This window comes from Dipodomys spectabilis, unplaced genomic scaffold (assembly GCF_019054845.1).
Source record: "Dipodomys spectabilis isolate Male_0828 unplaced genomic scaffold, ASM1905484v1 ptg000197l, whole genome shotgun sequence".
NCBI classification, from domain to species: domain Eukaryota; kingdom Metazoa; phylum Chordata; class Mammalia; order Rodentia; family Heteromyidae; genus Dipodomys; species Dipodomys spectabilis.
In genome coordinates this window covers 10,881,534-10,906,091 of record NW_024870874.1, presented here as the reverse complement: position 1 = coordinate 10,906,091, position 24,558 = coordinate 10,881,534, and the positions used below count along the sequence as shown (strand labels likewise).

Here is a 24,558-nt window from a genome sequence, read left to right as displayed (position 1 = left end):
AGAACCAATTGAATACAAAAGCAACCATGTGGATAGGTATAGTTGGCAGGTGGAAGTGGGGGAGGGACCGAAATGAATCAGAAGACAACCAACATTCCAGACTCGAGGCCACAAATCAGGGGTCATACATATGGGTGGTGGATGTGGAGCCTGGGACACACAGAGAATCCTGGATGTCTGGAGGAGAATCATACAACAGTCACTGCTGACCTGAAAGTGGAATTTGAGAAGAGTGAACAATGACTAAGGCTTGGAGCCTGAGCGATTAGAAGGGCTGCCATAGACTGAGATGCTGCTCCCGTAAGAAGAGTAGTTTGAGGTTTAATGAGCCCGTAGGAAGGGAGGGGAGAAGCCCAGTGAGCTGCTGATATGAGTTTGAAGCACAAGAAGGCAGCTCCTGTCAAATCCTTGTGGTCTCTATAAGAGAGTAGATAGTTTGACAGTCATGAGACTGGGTGAGTGTAGGGGATTACCGAACAAGGAAATTCATCTATAGTCCACATCCTGGAGTAGGGATGTGATCACATGAAGCAGAACAGTGTCTGAGAATCAGGAAGAGCATAGGGGAGTTCATAAACAATGGATAAAATGTATTTTCTATGGGAGAATAGAATACTGTCTTATTAATTCTAAATCCACTAGACCCAAGCAGTCATCAATTTGCAATGTTTCTGAAGAAGAGATTCAGAAGCAATTAATGAAAATCATATTACCAGGAGAATACTCCACCTTAGGCCAATCAACTTGTTAAATAGTACTTTAGAGATCTTCTTGCTATATGAATTTTGCTCATTACAAGAAAATTAATGAAAACAGACCCAGCAGGGCTGCTTTTTGGCAGCAATTTGTAACCAATTACTCTGAGTTAGAATTGTTATTAAGTTCATAAGCATGAAAAAAAATCCCCAAGATTTTGTTTTTTAGTGATAGGGATCAGACCTGGGGGTCTTGAACATATGACTTATGTGTTCTGTGTCCCAACCTCAAATAGTAGGATCTTTGAAGAAATAAAGTGAGTGTAGAAGACATTCTATAATTTCAATGTATCAATAGCATTTAAGCATACATGTTTAAGGTTTCTCCAAGAGGAAAAAGAATGTGATTTCAGCAAAGGTGAGGAAGAGGAATGTATGCAGCGTGAACAGTTTAATTAAATTAGTTGAATGAAGCTTACCTATAAAAAGATGGAGAAAGTGGAAGCTTAGAAAGGGGTGGAAATGAGAAAGATGTCTGACCTTGAGAGGTGTTACCATTTTCAGGGAGAAGAGACATGGGAGTATTAGAATGACTGAAGATCCGTATAAACAGGGATGGTGCAGGAAAGAGTTAATAGTTCCAGAAGAGTGGTACGGAGGATATAGAAAATTGTTGAAGTTTGCCCCCAGTGATTAATATCAGGTGTGATCTGTTTGCTTTGGGACCAGACAGAAGATGGTGAGGATGGGTGGGACCATAGAAATACTTGCAGATGATGCTGAGCAGGTTTTATTGAAACTGAAAAGAAAGGAAATTCTGCTATGACTATCTCACGATTTGCCATCAATGGGTATTAGCACATTCTAGCACCATTCTATCAGCTCTCATTACAAATCTACAACTGGTTGGTGAATATATAGTTCATGTTACACCTGAGGAGAACTTGTTAGCAAGTCATGATATATCACTTACTTGTCTGTATTTGTGCTTTATTCATCAAAATTGAGCTCAGTGAGTCTGGCTGAGCCATTATTAATTTTTTACCCTCCCCCTCAGAATATCCGACTTATTGATTATGAGAAAATGGTAGATCACAGAGGAATCCGGGTAGTGGCCTTTGGACAGTGGGCAGGTGTGGCAGGTAAGAATGACAGGGATTGTACATTACTTTCTAAGCTTTCTTGTGGAATAACTATGTTTTCTGTTTTCTGTGCTTGTAAAATGAAAGAGTGTGCTGAAGGCTGGGTAATATAAGAAGAATAGAGGAAGAAGAAAAATGGTTAAATACGTGGCTATAAACATGGAAAAGAAAAAGCAGAGAGAAGGATAACATTGATGAGCAGGCTCTGGCTTTGCAGATGATTCTCTTTTAAAGCTACAGGGACAGATCAGTTTTGTCATCTTCTTTCCCTTTGGAGAAGTACAGGGGCAGGAACTAACTAGAGAACCTTTTAGAAAGGACAAGATCTGCAAGCTGGAGAAAAATTTCTGCTTATGTCCCAGCTCGTAGTTTGAACCTTCTTTGGAAATGCCAGAACATGTGATGGCTTAGCTTCAGCGTAGATAACTTGAAGGTCTAAGAAAGTTCATGAGTTGAACGTTGTTTGTTTGGCCTTGTTATGTAAATGGAAGCTTCCTCACTGTGACTGTGGCACTGTTGTGTCGTCTTGTCCAGTCTGCCTCTACCCATAAGATTAGACTCATTGTTGCTCTCAAGAAATACAACCCATTGTACATTTATTTAGATTATTTGGAATCTTAGGACACTATTTACTAACAACCTTCCCTGTTGCAAAATATTCTTACTAAAAATTTTGGAAAAAGTTCAACATATTTTATATTTTTAGAAATGAATAATTTCTGAAAATCCTACAAATGCTAACCTATTATCATGCCCTATTTCAAACTTACTAAATCCTTTCTACTTAAAGCCAATTTTTTTTTCTTATTTTGATCTCCAGTTTGTATCTTTTCTCGCCCAACACACAAATCCATTCTATTAAATTAATAGAAAGATAAGTTTCTCAGCAAGGAAGACATGGTAGGGAGAATAGCCCACTATGGGTCCTACCTGTGCCCTTTGGGATTCACTCAGACAAGTGTTTGGTTTATCTGGAAAATATAAATATATTACAATGAAATGATTAACTCAAAAGTCACCACATTCAGTATTAGCATCACACCAGTGAATAGGATGTTGTTCTTAAAGAAGTATTCAGGCAAGGAAACACACAAATACAATGTCAGTACTCATTACTGTAGAAAGAGTATTGAACTCGACTTGGATGCTGGAAATACCTCCTTAAAATAGTTACTCAGAAGCAGGGATTTGATGACTGATTAAAAACTATTTAAGCAAGCAAAAGAGAAAGAGAAATTAGAAGTGTGCAAAGTTCAGTTGATCAAACATGTAGGTAGATTAATAAAAGAAATAAGGAAGACACTATTTGCAGAAAAGGAATACATGAAGGGATGTTATAAATCCTATGAATATTAAAAAGGCAAAAATATTCAAAGTTGGCCATTATGTTTGATAACCTTGATGAACTAGACAAATTTTGAAAGATACAGATGACCAAAACAACTGTAAGAATAAATAACAAATTTGCTTCAGTATGCAAAACAAATTCTACTCCTATGTGTTTACCAAAGAAATGCAGTATTTTATAATTTTATTCAATCTTTATAACAGTTTCATTCATAATATTATGGGAACAACAAAAACGTCTGTCTAGAGAGAAGTAAATAAACTATGGTATAGCAATAAAATAAAAACTCTTCAACAATGAAAAGAAATAAAGCATTGATGTAAATCTCAAAAACATTATGCAGGATGAAAGAAGACGCACAAACAAAGGAGGAGGCAACAATGCTTGATAAGAAATGTACTTACTATCTTGCCCATGTGATTGTAACCCCTCTGTATGGTATTTCCACAATAATAAAAAAAAGACACACAACAAAAGAATATATACATATATTCATTTATATGCAATAGTAGAAAAACCTATTCAGACAGAAATCTCAGTGGTTGTCTGTGATAAGAAATTATGTTTGTGGTAACATAAGCGTTAGTATTTGGTAATAGTTATTAAGCAATGCACTTTAAAACTGGGCATGGTGGCCCATACCTGCAATCTTACAAGACAAGACATAGGAGGATCATAGTCTAAAGACTATCTGAAAAACAAACTGAAAGCAAAAGAACTGGAGGGATTGCCCAAGTTTGATCTCCAGTAATGCCATATATATGTGTGTATGTGTATATATAATACTTATATACATACATGTAATAAACAAATTATATACTTTATATTGGTGCAAATTATTGCAAGGCGGAGAGATTAACAAAAGACATCATACCCTTGTATCAGGGTCAAAAGTATATTGATATTCTATTTTACTTAATTAATGCTCTTTTTTTGTTTGATTCTACAATAGGGATGATCAATATTTTGCATGGAATGGGTTTAAGGCTTCTTGCTTTGGGACATCATACACCTTTCATGGTGAGAGATGTTTCTACTATCTACTTATTTGAAAATCCATACCACACTTTTAGAATAGAAAACTATCTCTGCCAGTAGACTAACTTGAATTATATGTACCTCTTTCAGCATCTTGGTATGGCTCATAACTACAGGAATAGCAGTCAGGCCGTTCAAGCTGTCCGAGATGCTGGTTATGAAATATCTCTGGGTCTAATGCCAAAGTCAATCGGGCCCTTAACATTTGTGTTCACAGGGACTGGTAATGTATCAAAGGCAAGTTTCATCTCTTTCTTTCTGTAAAGCAATCTGAAATTCTGGAGGTGTGGGCATTGTGTAGATATTTCAAATAGAATGAATGGGCATTTTAATTTTGGTACCTTAATTACCTATGTATTATTTCTTTTCAAAAGAGCAGTAATGGTCCAAATATTTTAATTGCTTTTAGCTGTTTTCCAAGCTATCAGAATCATGGAATGTTTATCCATCCTCCTTACTTCCTTTCTTCCCTCCTTCCTTCCTTTCTTCCCTTCTTTCCTTACTTGAAGCAACTCATTGTTTAAGGTGAAATGCCTTATTTATAGGCTAATCTGGTCTTCCTTCATCATGGAGATATTCACGAAGTTTGAAAGTGACTCCAGAATATATATTTTCAAGACTTCTTGGAATTTTACCAAAAAGTCACTAAAAAGATTAAGACTGGAATTAATACTTCCTTTTTGAGTGGCTTCAAAGGTGCTTTTGTAATCGTCCAGAGAAAGTTATAATTAAAATAGATATTTAATGAAAATATTGTGCACATGAAACATTTCAGTATTATATTTTGACATAGGCATTTTTCTTCTGTAGGAAATAGAGATTTCTCATTTGAAATTTCTGGAATGGGCCAAGAAATAAACAGGACTTGTCTTGTACTCATATTTCTAAACACTCTTGTTTCTGTTCTTAGTAGCTTAAGTAAAAAATAAAAATATGCTTCCAGTGCATGCTTTTGGAACTGGAACCAAAGCTTGCTTGCAGGCTATGAGTAAGAAGATTATCTGTGCTTCTGCAATATAGACCTACTTATAGGTCAGGGTAAAAATTGAAATCTGTGCTGAAAGCCATGTTGTCTCTTTTCCCATTGACTTTTAGTGTTTCACTCCTGCATTGTTTACAGGGAGCCCAAGAAATCTTCAATGAGCTACCCTGTGAATACGTGGAGCCCCATGAATTAAAAGAAGTTTCCCAAACTGGAGGTAAAGGGTGGGAAAAAAACCATACTTCTTACTAATCTTAGTCTCTTGTTATAATATTTTATCACCATAAATTGTTCTCATTTGTCATGTACTGTAATAATTTCTTTCTCTGCAAGACCTCAGAAAAGTATATGGGACTGTGTTAAGCCGACATCATCATCTTGTCAGAAAAACAGATGGTGTGTTTGATCCTGTGGAGTATGACAAACATCCAGAGCGCTACATAAGTCGTTTTAATACTGATGTGAGTATCCTATTTAGCTTTTTGCTTGGTTGCTTAAATTGCACTGCAGCAAGGCTATCTTCAAGGAGAGAAATTATGGCTATGTATACTATTGTCAGTTCTTCAGGTCAGTTTGTTGAAAGTCCTTGGAGTTTCTTGATGTTACTTTTACTGATAGTTGGAGAGGCCTTTGCTTAGTGAGTTTTTTTTTAATTAAAAATTTTTTAGCTCATATAGGGGCCTGAACTCAGGATCTGGGCACTGTCCCTTAGATTTTTTTCTCAAGACTGACTCTATGCCAGTTTAACTACACCTCCACTCCCAACTTTTTGCTTGTGAATTAGAGAGTAATTAATTAATTAGAGTCTCACAGACTTTCTTGCCTGGGACAATATCAAATTGCTGTTCTTAGATCTCAGCCTCTTGATTAGCTAGGATTGTAGGTATGAGTCATTGATGCCAAACTTGCGTGGTGGTTTTGATGACTTCTGTGGGTATGCTATTTTGTCACTTTTTCTGTTTCTACTTCAGATCTGAATGAACCTGTGGATTGCTTTTTGTATTGTCCTAGACTAGTTAGCACTGTTGGCATAGAGTAATATCTATAACGTTTGCTCTTAGCATTCTCTAGCCCATTCTCCAAACTCTCCAGTCTTGATCCATCAATATATTCCAAAAATGCTCAGGTTTTTTTTTTTTGTTTGTTTTTTGTTGGTTGTGGGGCTTGAACTCTTGGCACGGGTGCTGTCCCTGTGCTCTTCAGCTCAAGGGGAGCACTCTAATGCTTGAGCCACAGCACCACTTCTGATTTTCTAGTGTTTTATTGGAGATAAGAATCTCACAGCCTTTCCTGCCTGGGCTGGCTTTGAACTGTGATCCTCAGATTTCAGCCTCCTGAGTAGCTAGGATTATAGGCGTGAACCACCAGTGCCTGGTTTGCTCAGGTTTAAATAGTAACAATCTCCACTTCCAGCAATGCATTAGCTTTGTATTACAACAACAAAATAACCTGAGGGAAGTTACATTTCAAAGAGAAAAGATTTATTTAACTCAGTTTTTGGAGGCTGAAGTCAAAGATGGGACAGCTTAATTTTTTGGGCGGAGCAGGGGTGGTGGTGGTAATCAGTGAGGACCATAAGCACTAACATCTTAATTTGGAGCAGAGAGAGGTATAAGAAATATGGATCTCCAGTTACTTAAAGTCTTCTCACTAGGCTCTGCCTCTTAAAGGTCCCACCACCTCCAAATAATGCCATATGCTGGAAACCACGCCTCTAACACATGCAACTATGAGGCATAGTCAATATCCAAATAAAGTAGATACCTATCTTGAAATCCATGTGATTGACTAAAGATCAAGGTTAAAATAGTGTGGCTAGGGCTGGGAAGGTGGCTAGAAGTGGTAGAGCGCTTGCCTTGCATGCATGAGGCCCTGGGTTGGATTCCTCAGCACCACATAAGCAGAAAAAAAAAAAAAGCCAGAAGTGGCGCTGTGGCTCAAGTGGTAGAGTGCTAGCCTTCAGCTGAAGAGCTGAGGGACAGCGCCCAGGCCCAGAGTTGAGGCCCCACTACCGGATCAAAAAAAAAAAATAGTGTGGCTATATTTATTAACACAGAGCTATGCCCATTGTATGGAAAAGACATTTCAAATCAAGTCTTTCTCATGGAGACACATTGGCCTTATCTTGGGAAAAAATCAATTTATTTGTATGTTTTATAGTTAGTAGTCATGTAGTACCCTTTCTTAAAATAAGCCAACAAGCTGAAAATTAAAACACAACCAAAATGCATGTGTTCATTTTGAAAAGGAATGCTTTGAGTAATTTTTAAGTATGTTTTAACAACATAGCACCTTTAGCTTTTGCTGTGAAGTTCAGCTCTTTTGGTACATATAGCATGTTATGGAGAAGAACTCTTGTCTTCATCTTGGCCATGGCTGAGATGATTATGAAAAATTTTGAATCTAGTAAATTTTTATTCCTTCTTTCATGCTTGTTTTTGGAAGGACTATTGATTGGAAGTACTCTAAAATTTCTAATATTGCACACTTCTCCATGGAGCTTACAAATGTTTTCATTAGTCTTCACAACATTCTTTTGAGGATTAGGGTATACATTATTTCTATCAAACAGGTAAGAAAAGCAGAGCTCCGAGAAGCTGAGGTGATAACCTGAACAAATTCTCTTTTAAAACATTCTCTCTTTTTTTTTTTTGTTGGATGTTGATCTTGGTTTCCAGATTGCACCCTATACAACTTGTTTAATCAATGGTATTTATTGGGAACAAAATACCCCTCGCTTACTAACCCGGCATGATGCTCAAAGTCTACTGGCTCCTGTCAAGTCTTCTATTGTTACTGTTGAAGGTTGCCCCACATTACCACACAGGTAAGGGTTTGCTGCACACGAATGGCAGTTTTTACCAGTAATATTGCTGGGCAATCCAAGAATGTAATTCCATATATCTGAGAACTTGACTGATAGTGACTAGCTGGACCTCTGGCAGTTAACCCTCTCTGGTTGAAAGTCTCTTCTGACTTCTGTGACACCACATAGAGCTCCAAAGCTAACTCCTCAGAGAACTCCTCTCTTGCTTCCCCCTTCCCATTTTTTTTTATCTCACGTATTACTCGGTTGCCTTTTCTCAACTCATGATCCCTTGTTTTCCTGTGTTCCTGCTTTTTCTCTCTACTACTAGAGTTTAAACTCTTTAAACATTGAGATCATATTTATCTTAGCCACAAGTTCTGGATATGTTGCTTGATATAGAATAGACATTCAAATAATTATTACATGTTGAATGAGTAAAGGAATGAATGAGTAAAATTTGTGGAATATCTTGTGTGCCTGGTATTCTACTAAGCTAATGGATGTTAGCTCTCTCAGGCGTGTAGCTGGCACCAGGCCAATGCCAAGAGGAAAATAGGAAGAACAGAAACACAGGAGCTTTAAAGAAAGTGGGAACACTTTTCCTTGAACACAGTGAGTTAATCTGGTGAGTGCAAAGCCAACAAGCACAACCAGAGAAGTAAAAGAGTGAATAAAATATCTGTTACTACAAGGATTATATATTATATAATTATGTATTATATATTATATTAAGTAGGTGGTACTTTCATAGTAGTAACTGTCTAAGAAAAGAAAGCAGGGAGCTTTTATTGAGGAAGCGTATATATATTCATTAAGGAAAGTCTCATCATGATATGGTGAGGTGGCCCCTTCCTGAAAATGCTCTTGAAAGTCATGCTCCTTCATTCATTGCATGTCCAAAAAATGGTGAAATGGGAATGCCTTTGGGTGGAAAATTTGATATTGTTATGAGTAAAGTTTACTTTAGGAAAACCTAAAATGTGGGTCATTATGACTTGGGGATTCTGGTGGATTCATTTTGTTTCCTTAGACAGTCTTATCTGAAACAAACAATCAAACAAAAAGCTACAACCTTGAAGGCACATTAATAATCATTTCAGGACCATAGATGATTGTCTCCCGAAGTACTGGCCTAGCAGCTGACACTGAGAAAACTCTTAGAAGGGAGTACAAGGAGAACAAAAGCTTCAAGTGGTACAATGTATGCTTGATAAACGTGGACCTGCCCATCTACCATGTGACTTACGGAAAAGGACAATCTAGGCCTAGCATACCATTGTTTAGGCTTTTGGTATTTGCAGATTGGACAGAAAAATCACAGCCAACCTCTGAAAGCTTTTGAATGCTAGACTGAGACTTTTTTTTTTTCTGATTCTAGACATTTGCATGTCATGAACTATAAAATCATGCAGCACAGCCATCTGTCCTTCATGTCCATGGGAGATTGTACCTGGGACCCCTGTGGATGCCAATAACTGTACTCAATCCCTTATACAAAATAATGTAGTATTTGCATAGAACTCAGGTACCTCTCCTATATGACTTTAAGTCTCTCTGGACTACCTACTGTATTTAATGAAATGAAAACAAACTAAATAGTTCTGATGCTGGCTTTCTTGTTTAGGGAATAATGACAAAGACAAGAAATTAGTACATATTTATGCAGATACATTTTTTTTCCCACAAATGGTTTTGAGTCTCAATTGAATCTCCAGATGTGTAATCCACAATATTGAGGGATGACTGTACTAAGCACAAAGTAGAGTAGTTGGACCTCTGTGAGCTATTTACAGATGGTTAACTAGGTTAACTTAACCCATGTTGTTGTGGATTATTTGTTTAGGAAAAAGATTTTCCCCTTTGTTTCTAATTCTTTCTTTTCTCCTTCTAGCTCTCTCTTCTTCTCCTCTTCTTTCTTTTCCTTTCTTTTTCTATGGAGACTAAAACTCATACTGGAAAGATTCTCTGTACCCCAGAACAACTCTTGAAGACTGAACTACAGGAAAAAGTGTTCAGAAGCTTGGGAAATACTTGGTATTCAACACTGAAAATTATTTCAACTCTCTTTCATGTTTTGTCAATGGTAACCCTGTTGAAAGCTTCAGAGGTCTCATTTAAATACCAATGTCATTTTTAGACTTGTAGCAATATGTGACATATCAGCGGACACAGGTGGATCTATAGATTTTATGACTGAGTGCACAACAATAGAGCATCCTTTTTGCATGTATGATGCAGACCAGCATATCATTCATGACAGGTGAGTCTGTTAAAGCTGCAATGACTTAAAGATCAAGTACTTGATACTTTACTTCTTTATGAAACTATAAAAACCTAGGAGTAACTACTCAAACATATTTTTAAAAATTTGTTAGACAAACCACATAGAAATGTAAACATTTAAATATATGTGTACTATTGCTAAATGGGAGATGGGTTGCTTGAAGAGGGGAAAAAGGTTCATAAGAAAAATCTTGCTTATAGTTTTACGTACCCCTGCATTAAGACCGTAAGTGGTTAGTGAAACAAGTAGAATGCAGTTGACATCTGGGAAAAATTGGAGCTTACCAATGACCGGCTGAGCATCAGAATAAAGTGTGTGCTTTTCCTAGTGTTGAAGGCTCTGGGATTTTGATGTGTTCCATTGACAATTTGCCAGCACAGCTTCCAATTGAAGCTACAGAATACTTTGGAGACATGCTTTACCCTTACGTGGAAGAAATGGTAAGGAGATTTGTAGATACCACAACAATTCTGAGCCCTTGGTAGAGTTATGGAATGAGCTTATGAATGTTCTGGTCTTTTGTACCTAAGAAATCTGTTGTAAAATGAAATGCCAGCCCTTCCCCCAAAGTCCTTGAAGTGCTCCTGATGAATTATTATTGTACCTATTCTACTTGCTTGTCTTGTGGGAATATATCACTGGGATTATGTTTAATTACATTTGTTTAATTAACAATTAACAATTTGTTAATTAAACAATTGTTTAATTAACAATTGTTAAACACATTGTATGTGTTTAACTAGGAAAATCATGATATGTGAGATATGTATTGCTTTATTGTCAATTTTCTTGCTTGTCTGGATAAATTCATAAATTAACAGATGATTCACAGATTGAGAAATATAGAAAGTGTTACTGTATATTTGGTACTCATGCTTTAAGAGACAGTGTACTTTGAGATAATATATTTTTTGTTTTTTGTGATCAGTGATTGACAACTGAGGTACTCTGTCATCAAAATTCTATTCTCCTAATCAACGGAAACCATTCTTATCTCAGTGTTTCTCTTAGGCACATAACAGTCATGCTTTATTTTTATTGCTAATGGCTGTCTTCCACCAGCAGAGATTCTGAAGTTATGAATTGTGGCTTTGTTCTTCCTCTCGGGTTTTTCACTCAGGCACCATCATACTGAAACAGGACCATAGTCAGTAGAGCAGTGACCAGCCTGCGATTATTTTCTTTAAATAAAATGCCAATTAGGAAGAAGTCACAGAAAACATACACTATTTCTGACGGAAGGAACAAATGAAAACACCACTTTATATAAGTGTGTAGAGCACAGACTACGCAGTACCATTTTCTCTCAAATAGTATTCTATCTAGACTCTTTCATTTTCTCTGGGAACGTGGAAGAAGGAAGAGGACCATGCTGACAGCTGGCATCCTCATGGTGGGGTTCCTGATGTTGTGTAAAGCATTCCATACTTCTTCATTTTAAATACTTAGGAGAAGCCTCTCATTTTGCAGATTTAGAAGCTTGAACATAGAAAAATTTAAGGCTGAGAAGGTGTCAGCACAGCTTTGGATACGAAACACACCTGAAGTTGGGGATTAAGGTAGTCTAAGGAGAGTACAAGCTGGGTGCTGGTGGCTCATGTCTGTAATCCGAGCCTACTCAGGAGTCTGGTGCTCAGCCCCTGAGTTCAGGCTCTTGGATCAATAAATTAAAAAAAAGGAGGATACAATAAAATAATGGGCTTCACTGCAGGCATATTCTTTGAATGGGAAACTCAATTCCTATCTGAGTCTCAAATATTTCATCTGTAAAATGGGATGTATGTAACAAATAATGGTCATAGTACCTAATTCTAACATCCTGCAGAAGTAAGTGTGCTAGTGTGTGAAGAGGTACGTACTTAGAGAAAAGAAGGCTTATCATTTCCAATATCTTCGCCCTTTCTTCCTCAAGCACTGCTTGTAGTGCAGAGCCACTGGTTAGAGATTCTTTTAATCTGAAAATATCTCCAAATTCTCTATTCTGTTATATTGATTCCAGATATTGTATTTTCCATCCCAGAACTGATATTTTTCTTATCTTTTGTCTCCTTCTTTTTGTTTTTGTAGGGTTCTCTTTATCTGCTGAGAATTTCTAGCCTTTCAAACTTTGTGCTAAGTCCCCTTATCTTGTGAGGTATATCGTAATACTCTCAGTAAATGCTTGTAACCGTGGGTACTATTGAACCACGTGTGTATGTATGTGTGTGTGTGTGCGTGCGCGCGCGCGTGTGCACACAATGCATTTGTTTACCTATACAAGCATACTTACGATAATGTCTGACTTTCTCTGGGTCTAGGTCAGGCAAGTAAGATACTCAACAATAACTTGTTATGAAACATAACAACCATAACATTATATACTTCAATAAGTATGTCACGGTGGCCTGTCTTTTCCAAGAATATCGTATTGTTTGTTGCACTGCCTCCTTGCTCTTGTGGTGATATGAGATGATACAATGATCATGTGATGAGACGAAGGGAGGTGAATGATGTAGGCTTGGTGATGTGGTGAAGGAGCACTAAGCCACCGTATGACGGTTGCTCCATTACAAGATGTTCCTTGGTCGTAGAGTGGCGAGCACATATGCTGTGGATACACTGGACAAAAGCACGATGAAGGAGGAGACGAATGGCTTATTTCAGGCATTTTCCTTTTAATATTTTCACAGGGTTGTTGGATGTGTTTAACTGAAACCAGGGAAAATAAATTTGTGGATCAGCGTGTGCCATTATATGTTACCTTTGTAATATATGGATACATTTGGCATTGAATGATTGTTTCTACCTTTGAGAATGACTCATAGTTTCTTAGTTATCACTGAGTAGTTGTATTATTCAGTTTCTATTACTCAATTGTTGTGTTATAATTGGATTCTATCAATGATGATGTGAAAGTTTTTGTTTTGGCACCTTCTGCTTCCTCCTCCTCCTCCCCTTCTTCCTCCTCCCCCTCCCCCTCCTCCTCCTCCACCTCCTCCTCCTCCCCCTCCTCCTCCCCCTCCTCCTCTTCTTCATCCTCCACCTCCTCCTCCTCCTCCTCCTCTTTCCTTCTTCCTTCTTCTCTTTTGTTCAGTTGTTACTTGAACTCAGGGCCTGGATGCTATCCCTGATATTTTATTGCTTAAGGTTAGCACTCCAACACTTTGAGCTAGAGTGCCATTTGTGGTCTTCTGGTGGTTAACTGGAGATAAGAATGTCATGGACTTTACTGCCTTGGCTGGTTTTGAATTATGATCCTCAGATTTCAGCCTCCTGAATAGCTAGGATTACAGGCATGAGCCACAGGTACCTGCCAGATGTGAAGGTTTTATTGTGACAATTCTGAGTTATTAGATTTCTCTGAAAAAATTTAAACAGGTGGTCAACTTGATTAGTCTGAAATTCCCTCTCAACCGAGGAGAAGCTCAAAGAAAAGTTCACCTCTGACATTATCATGATGCTTGTAGTCTAGCAGGTACACACTCAGCTTGGGGGTCATTCAGAAACTTGGAGCAGAGTTTACATAGAAGTTGGCCTCCCTTGTTTTGAATCTGCCCTCTTGGACTTTTCTTTTTACACTAAAGGCTATGATTGTTCTGGGCTGCATAATGTTTCTTTAAGGCAAAGAGTAAATGCACATGTGTACATGTTTTTAAGCTCTTCATTTTACACAGCATGTGCTCAAAGCAATGCCAAAATGGTACGCCACTTGGAGCTCTGTATATGGCTCAGTAGTAGAGCATTTACCTACCACACACAAGGTCATGGGTTCAATCCTCATCACAGAAATAGTAATAATAAAGTAATAATTAATAATAGTAATAATATTATAAAACACAGCTACTGCTCTAATTGCTTGCTCCATGCTTTGGTATTCCTTTTAAGAAAAATTCATATAATCTTTAAGTAGTTTTAACAAGAGGTACCAGTTAACAAAGCAGTTAATGAATAAATACATCTCAATCAGTGTTTCTCCCTTCAACTTTCTCACCCCACTTTGACCCACCCCTTCCCTTACTTTTCTTAATTTTATAGTATATACAATGAATTTTTAATATATTTTTATTGTAAAAATGCCGTACAGAGGGGTTATAGTTACATGAGTAAGGTAATGCTTAACTAAGTGTACAAGTTGACCCATTATACAATGAATTTTTTAAACTGCATTCGACTTCCCTACCAGCATCATTTGCCTACACCTCTCCCTGTGGCTCCACCCCGCTCTTGGATAGACCCCTTTGCTAGTGTTGATTTTGTTGGGCTTTGACCCTGATCTTTCTAAAAGATTATATTAGTTGAACTTTCCATAGAGTCTATTATGCTTCAGTTAATTCATTTGTAACCACTTACATTTCACCTAGTGTTTTTAACTTACAGATTTATAGGTACATTCTAGGTATCAGAAATGAGGGAAACCATGTAATCATTGTTTCTCTGGGTCTGGCTTACTTCACTTAATGTAAGTTTTTCCATGTCTTTCCATTTCTTTTTTTTTCATTTTATTTTATTTATTTATTTTTTGTGAACATACTGTACAGAGGGGTTACAATTACATGGGCAAGATAATGAGTACATTTCTTATCAAGCATTGCAGCCTCCTCCTTTGTTTACCCTTCACATCCCTTCCCAGCCTCCCCCCCCACCCCCCCACCCAATCCTCCCCCCCCCACCAACGTTGTAAAGCTCGTTTTTGACATGACAACTTGTACTTCTCATTGTTGCGTTTTCGACATGACAACTTGTACTTATTGTTGCAACAGGTCCACCTGTATCCTTAAACGACTTGTTTTTCCCCATCTCCTCCACAAGTTATACTGACATCAAATATAGTGAAAGCAGGGGTTATGCTGCGGGGGAGGGACATACAAAGCAACAAAGAAATAATCTTATAAATGCGTTAGAAACAAATACATGAAAGAAAAAAACATTAAAATACATATCTAAGGGTTCATTTTCCTAACATCACATTATCTGACCTTTTCCGCTTGACTCATACATATACTAGATATTGCAATTCTTTACAAATAGTACCATATCATTTTTTCTAACACATGAGTAGAATTCCATTGTGAATATATACCACATTTTCTTGATCCATTCATCCACTGAGGGGCACCTGGTTTGATTCCATATCTTTGTTATGGCAAACAATGCTGCAATGGACAAAGTAGTCCTGATGGCTTTACTGTGACCTTGTTTGTATTCTACTGGATAGGTACCCAGGAGTGGAATTGCTCGTTCATAGGGTAGTTCTATGTTTAGTTTTTTTTTTTTTTTTTGAGGAACCTCCACACTGCTTTCCACAGTGATTGAACAAGCTTCCATTCCCACCAACAGTGTGATAGAGTACTCTTTTGGCCACATTCACACCAGCATTTGTTACTGTTAGTATTCTTGACGTTGGTCATTCCAATTGGGGTGTGGTGAACTCTCAGTGTTGTTTTGATATGCATTTCCTTTATAGCCAGAGATGTTGAGGGGTATTTCCTTTCTAACTTCAATTCTTCATTCTCTAACGCCCACATGTTATTTGTTATTGTTACAATACTGGGAGTGTTAGCTATTACCTGTAGGAGGAATGATTTGCAAAAACTTAAGTTTTCTAACGCTAAAATGGAATGATCTTATACTAATGAGTGAGCTCTATCAACTTAGTTCTAGCAGGGTGTTGAAAGAACTTCTCTGAAAAGTATTTTATTCACTCATTTATTTTTATTCATCTCTTTGGTGGGTCCTGGATTTGAACTTGAAGGGCTGTGTATGCTAGTCCAGTGGTCTAGCACCTGAACCATGTCTATGGCCTGTTTTTGCTTTAGTTACTTTTTAGATAGCCTTGAACTTTTCTTTGAACAAGTATCCTCCTCTTTACTCCTCCCTTGTAGCTCAGATGACAGAGGAAAGCTACAATAGTTAACTTATTGGTTGAGATGGCAGGTCTCACTAACATTTTGTACACACTGGCCTTGAACTGAATCTTCCCAATTTTTGTCTCCTAGTAATTGGAATTCAGGCATGCATCATCATGGTTGGCCCTTATATCTTTATTAGATCCTTGTTTTACTTTTTGGTGGATTTAATACAACCTTCTCTTAGCTTCTTGTATGCTTAATTTCCACTCATCTTAATAACATACGAAATGTAAAGCTACAAATTTTAGTCTGATTTCAGCTTTAGTTTCTCCCATTAGTTTTTGATAAGTTATTTTTTGGTATTTTCAAGCTTTAACATTTGAGACTTTTCTGATTGTCTTTATTACTGACTGGGTTTTTTTTTTTTTTCGGCTTGAACTCAGGGCTTTCTATTCTGACACTCTGTTATTTGAGTTACACACTCTTCCCTTTGGGCTTTTATTTATATTTCAGATAGAGTCTCACATTTTGTCTAGAACTGACCTTGGACAGTGGTCCAATTATAAGTATGTACCACAATGCTTGGCTTATGGGTTGAGATAGGGTCCCACTAACAAGGAATTGCCATCCTCCTGATCTCTGACTCCTACGTAGCTGAAATTACAGGCATGTGCCAATATAACTTATTAGTGATTAGCATCCTAATTGTTTTGTATATATTTATATACAATATTCTAGATGACTGTAACCTTTTGAATTTTGTTGAGGTTTACTGTGGTCAGCTTTGGAAGAACTTTCCATGTATAACTGAGAAAAATGTATATTTTATATGACCTATATATGTCAGTTTAGTCATGTTTTTAAATTGCTATTCCAATCTCCATAAGTATGTGCATACCTATACTTATACATATACACGTTGCATATATGTTAAGCTAAGCAGGTACGGTACTACTTGAGCCATGCCTTCAGCCCTTTTTGCTATTATTATTTTTTACATCATATCTCACATTCATTCCTGGACCACAATCCTCCCATTTATGCTTCCTGCCAAGCTGAGATGACAGGAGCACATCACGGTACCCAACATTTTATTAGTTGGGACAGATTCCCATGAGCTTTTTTTTGGGTTGGTTGTAGGGCTTGAACTCTGGACTTGGGTGCTGCCCCTGTGCTCTTCAGCTCAAGGCACTCTACTGCTTGAGCCACAGCACCACTTCTGGTTTTCTAGTGGTTTATTGGACATAAGAGTCTCACGGAGTTTGCTGCTCTGGGTGGCTTTGAATCATGATCCTCAGATCTCAGCCTCCTGAGTAGCTAGGATTACAGGGGTGAGCCACCAGTACCTTTTTATTTGACCATTTATAAAGTTTTCTATTTTCTTTTTTTAAAAAAATTATTTTATTGTAAAGATGCTGTACAGAGGGGTTACAGTTACATGAGTCAGGCAATGAATACATTATTTGTCATCATTGTTATCTCTTCCCTGTTGTCCACTATCCCTTTCCTCTCCCACCTCCTCCACCCCTCCACGCCTCCCCCCCCCCCCCCGCCCCGCCCTGGAGTTGTAAAGTTCATTTACAATACACTGTCCTGTGGGTATCATTGTTGCAAAGGGTCATCCTGTGTCCTTGTATCAGCGTTTTGTTATTCCCCTTCCTCTCCCAAGATAAGACAAATGTATATACAAAATGCGGGGTACCAAAATCAAGTACAGTGACCACAGGAGACATACCATAGGGGGAAGAACATACAAAGGAAACAAAAATGCGGTACAGAGGGGTTACAATTACATGGGCAAGGTATTCTGTTTTCTTTTGAATGTATCTCAAATCTTTGTTATTTTAAAGTATTAATTACAGTTGAAATATACTCCTAATATACTTCTTGGATTTGTCAGTGATCCCCATGGTGGAGCTGCAATCAGTCATTTAGTATACTCATCTACATTTTATTGAATGCCTGACATGACATGTATACAATGTTAGAGATAGTTTGAGGCTCTAGATGCAATGTGATTTTCTTCCAGAGAAGACATGGAGACAGCAGGAAATAGAATAGAAGAAAATCACCTCAGTTGATTTAGAGAGAGAACTAACTTAAAGCTGGCTTTAGTCTTTGGAGTGCTAATATTTTTGCAATTTTCCATTTGCTTCGGAATATAGTATTTCATATCCTGTTTTGAATGATCCGTTTCCAGCATACCTGATATTCTTTTTCAAAACTTGTCTATATGCAGTAATGGAAAGTTTATATCTGTTGTTTTTTACATCCATGAACATATTCAATCTTTTTTTAAAAAATGCAGTAAATGAATTCTCTGCAGCCAGCCTGTGCTAGGTGTCTTGTACTCTTTCTTAATATGGTGGATGATCTAGACATTAAGTTAAGTTAAAAAGGGAACATAGCCCCATTGGCACTTCTCTGCCCATTAGAGGTAACAAACTGACCTAACAGGCCTTGTGCTGCTTGGTAGTAGGTTCAAGACTAGGCATTGTAGTGTAAAGATAGGAAGATATTAATGAGGATTGTATCTTGTGTTGTCAATCTGTCTCAATCTTGTGTGATAACGAGGAGGCATTGGATGACTTGAGATCTACATGGTCAGATCACTCCCCCCTATTATTTTTCTTGTCATTCATGAGCTGCACTGGGAGGTTTCATTTTGGCGTGCCCATAGCTTTTGAACTGAAATTCAAAGGACAAGGTATCAGACTCTCCTCCGCATCACCTTCCCTCATCTTCTCCTTCCCCCTTCACAAACCAAGCTTAAAAAGCATCGTTTTCCATTTTCACAGGTATATAGGAGGTATTTTGGCTATATTTACCTTCCTTCATCCTTTCTACTCAGTCCGCCCTCGCCCCCAGGTGTAGACAGGACATGCTTCATTTTCCTATCATTCATTTTATAAACGTGCATGTTAATTCCTCAGAGAGGTTTTTCGCCATGGGATTTCACACATGCCCATACAGTACTTTAATCAGATTGATTTATTTGCCTGTTGGAGCTTGCCTTCCCCTACCTGTTTTGAAATGTTATTGTGCTTACCCATAGAAGTAATATTTATTTAAGGGAGACCCCTCAGGCAGCATTAATAGAGAGGAAAATTCCATTCTCTACTTCCCAGGGAACTGCTTGAACCTTGGAATGGGATACAGGGTCACAGAGGGCAGAGTTTGTGCATTTATAGCTCACTCAATAGGCTAAAACTGGTTGGTTGTGTTCTTAGCAAACAAAGATCAAAATTTATTTTTTAAAATTGAATTTTGGGAATAGATCTGATTTCTCTTAGTGATCTTCAGAAAATTTCCCTAAATCATCCTTTTCTCTAGTAATGTTTTAATAAACCAACCTTACAATCATATTTATATCTTTCCAATCTCCTTTTCCTTTCAGTTATTATCAGATGCGTCACAGCCCCTGGAAAGTCAGAACTTTTCTCCTGTGGTGCGAGATGTAAGTTTTGAAAATTTCTTCCCACAGATGTATTCTTCTCTCTACTATCTTAATTGTCTTTTCTCCCTTAGCCGCCTAATCTCCCCTTCTTACTCTCTAGGAATAGAGGGTGGCTCTATTCCTAGTCCAGAGTGTCTCTCTGTCACTCAGTCATCCTCTGTCAGTAATGAGCCCACATGTGTAAGACTAAAATTTTGGTACCTAAAGAAATGTCTTGTGTCATACACATTTAGGCTGTGATTACATCCAACGGTTTATTAACGGATAAATATAAATATATCCAGAAACTCCGAGAGGACAGGTAAGTAGTGTTTGTATCCTTTTATTTTATATATTTTGTCTCATCTTGGATTTGACGGTTTAAAGCATCAATAGGAGTTCTTAATTTTAATTATATAGAATATGCACAGCCAGGGTAATTGATAGGGCATGTCTATAAATGTATAAAATGCGACACCTTTTTCCTTGAAGAATAAAATAGCATTGTTCAGTTGCCTACAATCCCATCTAAACTTGTGTGTGAGCAAGCTAAAGTGTAAAATCATTGTCATTCGAGCAGACACTTATTTGTTCTTTATCGTTTTGTACATGGTGATTTCTCAGTTATTTATTCAAAGAAAATATGAGCATGTTAATCTTTTCTGTGGTACTTCTAGTTTAGGTTTTAGATAGAGGTTTCGACTTTTGTTTCTTATTATGCTTAAGAAAGTGGGTCATTGGGCAGAAACGAAAGGAAACAATGAAGACAGAAAATGATGAGAGATAACATCCCCTGGGAATTCTTATGAGGAGGCAGATACCTCAAAAAGTTGATAAAATAGTTGAGAGAATAGTTCTCTTAGAAAGGTGCTTAGTTAAAGTACTTAGTTCCTGAACTGATAATACTGCTGGGATTCTGAAAACACTGACATTACTTTGGAATATTCTGCTTTCTTCCTGGCGTTTGCACTTCATTTGTGTCTACTCCCCGTCCCATTACATTTAACAAAGTAACAATAAAACTCCTGAACTATTAATGAACTATGACTATGTTACTATTATTCAAGAGACTTAGGAATGGGAAAACTAAAGTAAGCAAAACAGTGTCTCTTTTACCTCCCAGTGGCTCTTCCTATAAGAAGTAAAGGAAGAGATCAACTCAAGTATTTCATAGAAATGACTTTCCCATATGTTAATTTGCTATAGCTACTTGACTGAATGTAGCAACGAAACACTCTGACTTAGAACACCAAGAACATTTCATTCTTTGAAAAGAGAAGCTAGCTCTTTAATGGCACGGGAGAGTTTGTACTAGGAAAACTTCACATGTGTGCATTTTTTATAGCTCTATCTTTGGAGTATTATTACCCAATGCTTTTTTTTAACTTCTAACACCAATAGTGTGTATGAAATACCAACATAGTAATACCTTATTATGTATTATTATTTATTATATTTCATGTGACACCAGGTCTACTTGGCTGCTATTGCTAAGACTTCCTGTCTTATTTCTCTAATGGATTCTTGTGCAGAGAAACTGATAGTGAAGCTTGCATCTTGAAGGGAAATTTGCCTTATTTTGAGTCCCAGCTTACTCTAATATTCTTTCTTCACTTGAAACAGTGAATATTAATTCAAAGTTTGTAGTTTAGGGGTGCTGATGATGTAGACAAAATTAGAGTCTACAAGTGAATTCTTAAAAATAGTGTATTTAAAACATTTTCTATGTGCTCATAAAAATACTGTTTTAATCCCAGAAATTATAGAAAGTATAATTAGAATATATTAGTACAAAATCATAGTTTTTTGGGAAAAGAAGTACTTTAATGGGTTATCTTTACATATGTTGAAGATTAAAAAAGCAGTAATATTTTATATTTATTTTATATCCATCCATTATGAATGTAAAGATTTGTGGATTAAACTTTGAGAAACATCCTGACCTAAAAATTCCAAGAACAGCCAGCAGCCTAAGTCAGTGACAGAAGGACATTTCTATAGGTTAATAATATGTGATTTGAAAGACATGGCATGAATAACTTCCATATTCAAAAGAAAATATAAGGAATATTAATGGGTTTATAAAGTTGGACAAGACTTGTCACTTCCTTAAACTTACAGTTTGCAGGAAATAAAGCCATCTTTCCAGAAAATATAAGTTATCACAAAATAAACTCAAGAATTGAAATCCTTCCTCATACTTGTCTTGGTTTCTATATTTAACCCAATTTATAGCTTTAGTTCTCACGTGACCCTAAAATTATATGACGAAACAATTTCTAATATGTATAAAAATGCTCTCCTGCTCAAATTATTGTCTCTTTGGATTGTTGTGAGAGGCAAGTAAACTTTCCATTGGATAGCCCTCTAATGTGATTTTGAATCTTGTCCTCTAGGAGAAAGTGTGAACAAAATTTCTCCTTAGGGCATAAGCAAATAAATAATCCAGCACCTTCATTACTACTGTGAATTTATGGAGGTCTATATACCTCAGGTTTCTCAGTTTCTCAGGGTTTGTTGCTTTATTATAAAAATATGAAATAAGTAATGAAAAATATCAGTGTAGAAATTTCTTTTGGTTCTTATTGTAAGTCATTTAGAAAAAAAGTTATTTCACAGTTTCAGTTTTAGATTGCTATGGGGACGATTAGATTTGGTTGTTTAGAAAGAAATTAAATCTCCCTCCTTTTCTTTTTTAAACAGAGAAAATTTTCAATCATTTTCAATGAATACCAAGAAAAAGGTGTTGGTTCTTGGATCTGGCTATGTATCTGGACCTGTATTGGAATACCTGTCAAGAGACAGCAATATAGAAATAACAGTAGGTAATTATATTCCCCTTCCCACATTTTTCTTTACAACTTCCCCTCCCAATCTTATAAAATTTAGATGGCCCTTTAGTTTCTGTATGTGGAGTACTTGTGATTTTAGAGACATTCAAAAGTGTGTTACTCTTTGTGCCATGGAAAGGAAATATAAAAATTGGACTGTTTTATCCCTAAAATAGGCTCTGACATGGAAAATCAAATGAAAAAGTTAAGCAAGAAATACAATATTAATCTTGTTAACATGAACATCGGTAAACAAGAAGAAAGGTTGAACTCCTTGGTGGCATCTCAGGATCTTGTCATTAGGTATTTGGCAAGAACAAGTTACATACACTTTTTGTTGTTACTTCTCTCTCTCTCTCTCTTTCTCTCTCTCTATTTTAATTGAGCAAGCAAAAGAAATATTTGTCTTTCTATTTTTGAATATTTTTATTATCTTTAAGTGGTTGTACTTTGTGATTTTTTTTGTATGTTTTTCCCCCATGGTATAACCCCTGTTGTCACTGTATTTGATTCCGGTGCCCTGTATCTTGTATATACATTTTTCTAATTTGGGGAGGGGAAGAGAAATAACAAAATGCTTGATGCAGGTTGACCCATTGTAACAATGTGATGTACAAAACACTATGTTGAAAATGAACTTTACAACTTGTGGGGGGAAGGAGTTGGGGAGATGGGGTGGGAGGGGATGGTAGGGGAAAAACAGAGGAGGTAACAGTGCTCAATAGGAAATGTATTCATGTAACTATAACCCCTATGTACAGTATTTTTACAATAAGTGGTTGTACAAAGGAGTTGCCATTCACCAAAGCAGTTTATGAATGCAGTGCACCTTGATCAGTGTCACCTCATTCAGCATTCTCACCCACACTTCCCAGTATACCATTTTCCTTAATTATCTTAATTTTAGGTTATGTATTTAGTTCTGTTGCCCTTTAACAAAGAGTTTATGTATCTCTTTAACAAACTCTTTAACATAAACTCTTTAACAAAGAGTTTATGTCATCACTTCAAAATCTTCTTCCCCCTCCAGCCCACCCCTTCCCTTATATTTCTCAACTCTGTGGTATATACAGTGAGTTCTGGCCTGCATTCTTCCCCTTTCCCTGCTTCATTCTTCTACCCCTCTCCCCTTGGCCCTACCCCTAGCCTCTTGTGACTACCCGTTTCCTGGTACTTATTTTTTGGGTGCTTTGACTTAGTTTTTCTTTTTTATTTAAAGAATCACACTATTTGCACTCTCCATGGATTCTATTCTACTTTAGTTAATTCATTTGTGACCACTTGCTTACCACCCAGAGTGTTTACTTGTAGGTTTATAGGCATATTCTAACTACCACAAATGAGGAAAGCATGTAACCTATGTTTCTCTGGGTCTGACTTACTTTGTTAAATATAAATTTTTATATGTCTTTCCATTTCCTCACGAATGGTACAATATCATTCTTTCTGAAGGAATTCCATTGTGAATACCACATTTTCTTGATCCATTCATACACCAAGGGGACTCTGGGCTGATTCCATATCTTGTCTATGGTGAATAATGCTGCACTGAACATGATTTTATATCAGACAAGGACTTAATATCCAAAATATACTTACAGCTCAAAAAAACTAAATCCCCCTAAAATAAACCCTCAAAGAAATAACAGCCCAATTAATACATGTGCTAATGACTTAGAGAGAGATATCTCAGAAGAAGAAATAGGAATAGATACATGAAGAAATGTTCAACATCTCTGGCCATAATGGATATGCAAATCAAAACCTCACTCCACTTAGAATGACCAATATCAAGAAAACCAACAGTAACAAATACTGTCCTGGATATGAACAAAAGGGACCTCGATTACACTGTTGGTGGGAATGCAAACTTGTTCAACTAATCTGGAAAGCAGTTTTGAAGTTCTGCAAACGACTAAACATAGCGCTCCCCGATGACCCAGCAATCCTACTTCTGGGCGGTTAGCCAACAGAACACAAACAAGGCTTCACTAAAGCTTCCAGGACAGCTATGTCTATTGTTGTCATTTCTCCTCCTCCTCCTCTCTTTCTCATCCACTTTTCTTCTCTCTTCTTGCTCTCTCCTCCCTCTTGTTTTCATAAAGCTTTAAATTTAAGCATGAAGTCACAAAATGTACAAAATATAAATGTGTCCAAGCTTGGTG

General features: G+C 37.0%; 1 protein-coding gene across 1 annotated transcript in view; it reads left to right on the top strand.

The window, feature by feature from the left end:
- Aass (aminoadipate-semialdehyde synthase) overlaps nucleotides 1-24,558 on the top strand; it is a 50,276-nt gene that overhangs the window by 8,398 nt on the left and 17,320 nt on the right. The window contains exons 4-15 of the mRNA XM_042695885.1: nucleotides 1,753-1,837; nucleotides 4,138-4,205; nucleotides 4,314-4,460; nucleotides 5,344-5,422; nucleotides 5,539-5,666; nucleotides 7,884-8,032; nucleotides 10,152-10,274; nucleotides 10,627-10,738; nucleotides 19,524-19,583; nucleotides 19,817-19,884; nucleotides 22,266-22,387; nucleotides 22,570-22,696. Coding sequence (XP_042551819.1) covers nucleotides 1,753-1,837; nucleotides 4,138-4,205; nucleotides 4,314-4,460; nucleotides 5,344-5,422; nucleotides 5,539-5,666; nucleotides 7,884-8,032; nucleotides 10,152-10,274; nucleotides 10,627-10,738; nucleotides 19,524-19,583; nucleotides 19,817-19,884; nucleotides 22,266-22,387; nucleotides 22,570-22,696 — 1,268 coding nt within the window. The remainder of the gene's footprint in view (nucleotides 1-1,752; nucleotides 1,838-4,137; nucleotides 4,206-4,313; nucleotides 4,461-5,343; nucleotides 5,423-5,538; nucleotides 5,667-7,883; nucleotides 8,033-10,151; nucleotides 10,275-10,626; nucleotides 10,739-19,523; nucleotides 19,584-19,816; nucleotides 19,885-22,265; nucleotides 22,388-22,569; nucleotides 22,697-24,558) is intronic.